The 1950-nt window shown below is 32.3% G+C and overlaps 1 protein-coding gene across 1 annotated transcript in view; it reads left to right on the forward strand.

Moving 5' to 3' along the window:
* The window catches only part of LOC140336077 (dystrotelin-like), an 8758-nt gene extending 7445 nt beyond the window's left edge, over positions 1 to 1313 (forward strand). Inside the window, exons 6-7 of the mRNA XM_072419130.1 lie at positions 385 to 544; positions 1293 to 1313. Coding sequence (XP_072275231.1) covers positions 385 to 544; positions 1293 to 1313 — 181 coding nt within the window. The remainder of the gene's footprint in view (positions 1 to 384; positions 545 to 1292) is intronic.
* Positions 1314 to 1950: the final 637 nt, after the last annotated feature.

The following is a 1950-nucleotide window of genomic DNA, read 5'->3' on the forward strand; positions in this document are numbered from 1 at the left end:
CTTTTACATTGTGCACTTTACATTTGTATTAGAATTTGCGTAATAATAACTGAATGTGACTGAAAATCAGCATGTTTCCAATAACCTTTATAGTTTAAATCAGTGCCTGCATTTTATCAGAAAATAAGGCTAGAATTGATTCGAAATGAAAGCACAAATCTATTGTCCTAATGTAAGTTCTACCAATTATTATCACAACATGATATCAAACACTAAGGTAGTCTTTACAGATGGAACAGTTTGAATTCTGATTCTTTGGACAATGCTGTGTGAAATGATGGGCTCTGCTAATAACCTTTTTGCCCTCCGGTCACTCTGATACTTTTCATCACTGCAGGAATGAAAAGGTTCCTCAGGTCATGTATCTGTTTTTTTGCAATGCAGGTTATTGAGAAAGCAATTAAGTCGCTGGACTGGAGCTGTCCAAGTGCTTCAGGAAACTCAAGAAGACAGTCATTGCAGAATAGAAGCCCATATACATACTTTAGCAGTGAGCAGTAACTGTCTGAGAAAAGAACTTGAAGAGCTAAGACAGAATGTACAGGTAAAGTTAAAGCATTTTTTTTAGAGTTGACTATATCACAGGCTTTGTCATAATTTAATATTGTAAGGCAAAAAGAAACATTATCATGTTGTATCTTTTTACATATGGTATAATGTACAAGGTTTGGCTATAAGAAGTGTTTACTATCCTAATGTTTTCTGAAGAGTTTGACAGCCAGGTCTCATTCTTTGTATGAAAAGCATTGCCTGCAGCCCTGGTAAACAAGCTATAACAATATTGTTACAATATATTTTAGTTAATGCTTCAAATCAAAGACTTGTCATTTGATGCATACAAAATGTCAAGCAAAACATGTTAATAATTCTTTGATCCTTATACTACGAATTGTATGTATTTGTAATGCTGAAATAAGATAAAACAAGAAACATAATTGTAACAAAGTAGACATTTTGTAAAAGATTTGATTACATGGAAATAAACATTCAGCTATATTATTGTTTATAATTACCTGGTTTGTTTACACTAAATCATATTCCTTTAATGGAACACACCAAGCCACATCAATTGTAGATTAATTATTCTCACAATTGAGAAAGGCACAGCCAAATAAAGAAATTAAAAACTGAGGTCCCATGAAAATACCTGAAACATAATAATGTAGGTTCCAGACATTTTTTAAAACTTCTTTAATTTTGGAGGTGTAGATTTTTTAAACAGTTTAAGCATTAATCTCTGCCTTTCCAATAAAAGAAAATTTTCATATTATCGCATGTTAAATCATTTTTAGGATATAATACAAATGGTGTAATAGTATGTTCAGCTTTTCTCTTGCGAACAATAAAAGATAGTTAGGAGGCTATATAAGATATAACACTATTGGTAATTTATTTTATAGATTAAATTGACTTTTGGTTCTAGTTCCCAAGTAAGCATTTGTCTTTTAACCCTTTCTCTGCCAATCTTACTGGTCATTGCTTAGAATAGGTAAAAACGAGATTACAGCTGGGTAACTGTGCTCTCCTGCTTCCCAGGACCCCAAAAAACTGAAAAAAACTGTCAGAATGGCAAAAGTGAGGGCATCAAGTGACACAAATTTCCCTAATAACATTTGCAAAGTGGGAGCACTTCTAGGTTTACAGCTGTAAGTTTCAGGTCAGGCACTTTACCACCTGTGCACACACATACATATACACAAATAGCATGCACTGCATGTAAATTACAATTGCAAAATACATTTTTAATATCCTTACTTGTGCAAAAATATTCTGCAATTACAATTTTCTTCTGCTAGGTCTCTGCTTTCAAAAAATGTATAATGTTTTGGAGATTTTATTAATATTCAGGCCTAAAATGTGTATTAAGCATGTGTGAAAAAAAAGCAAAAAAGTTACTTTTGTTTTGCTAAATTAGCACCCTTTTGATAACTGATCACAGGATTGTATCAA

The sequence above is a fragment of the Pyxicephalus adspersus genome, chromosome 7, assembly GCF_032062135.1.
Source record: "Pyxicephalus adspersus chromosome 7, UCB_Pads_2.0, whole genome shotgun sequence".
NCBI classification, from domain to species: domain Eukaryota; kingdom Metazoa; phylum Chordata; class Amphibia; order Anura; family Pyxicephalidae; genus Pyxicephalus; species Pyxicephalus adspersus.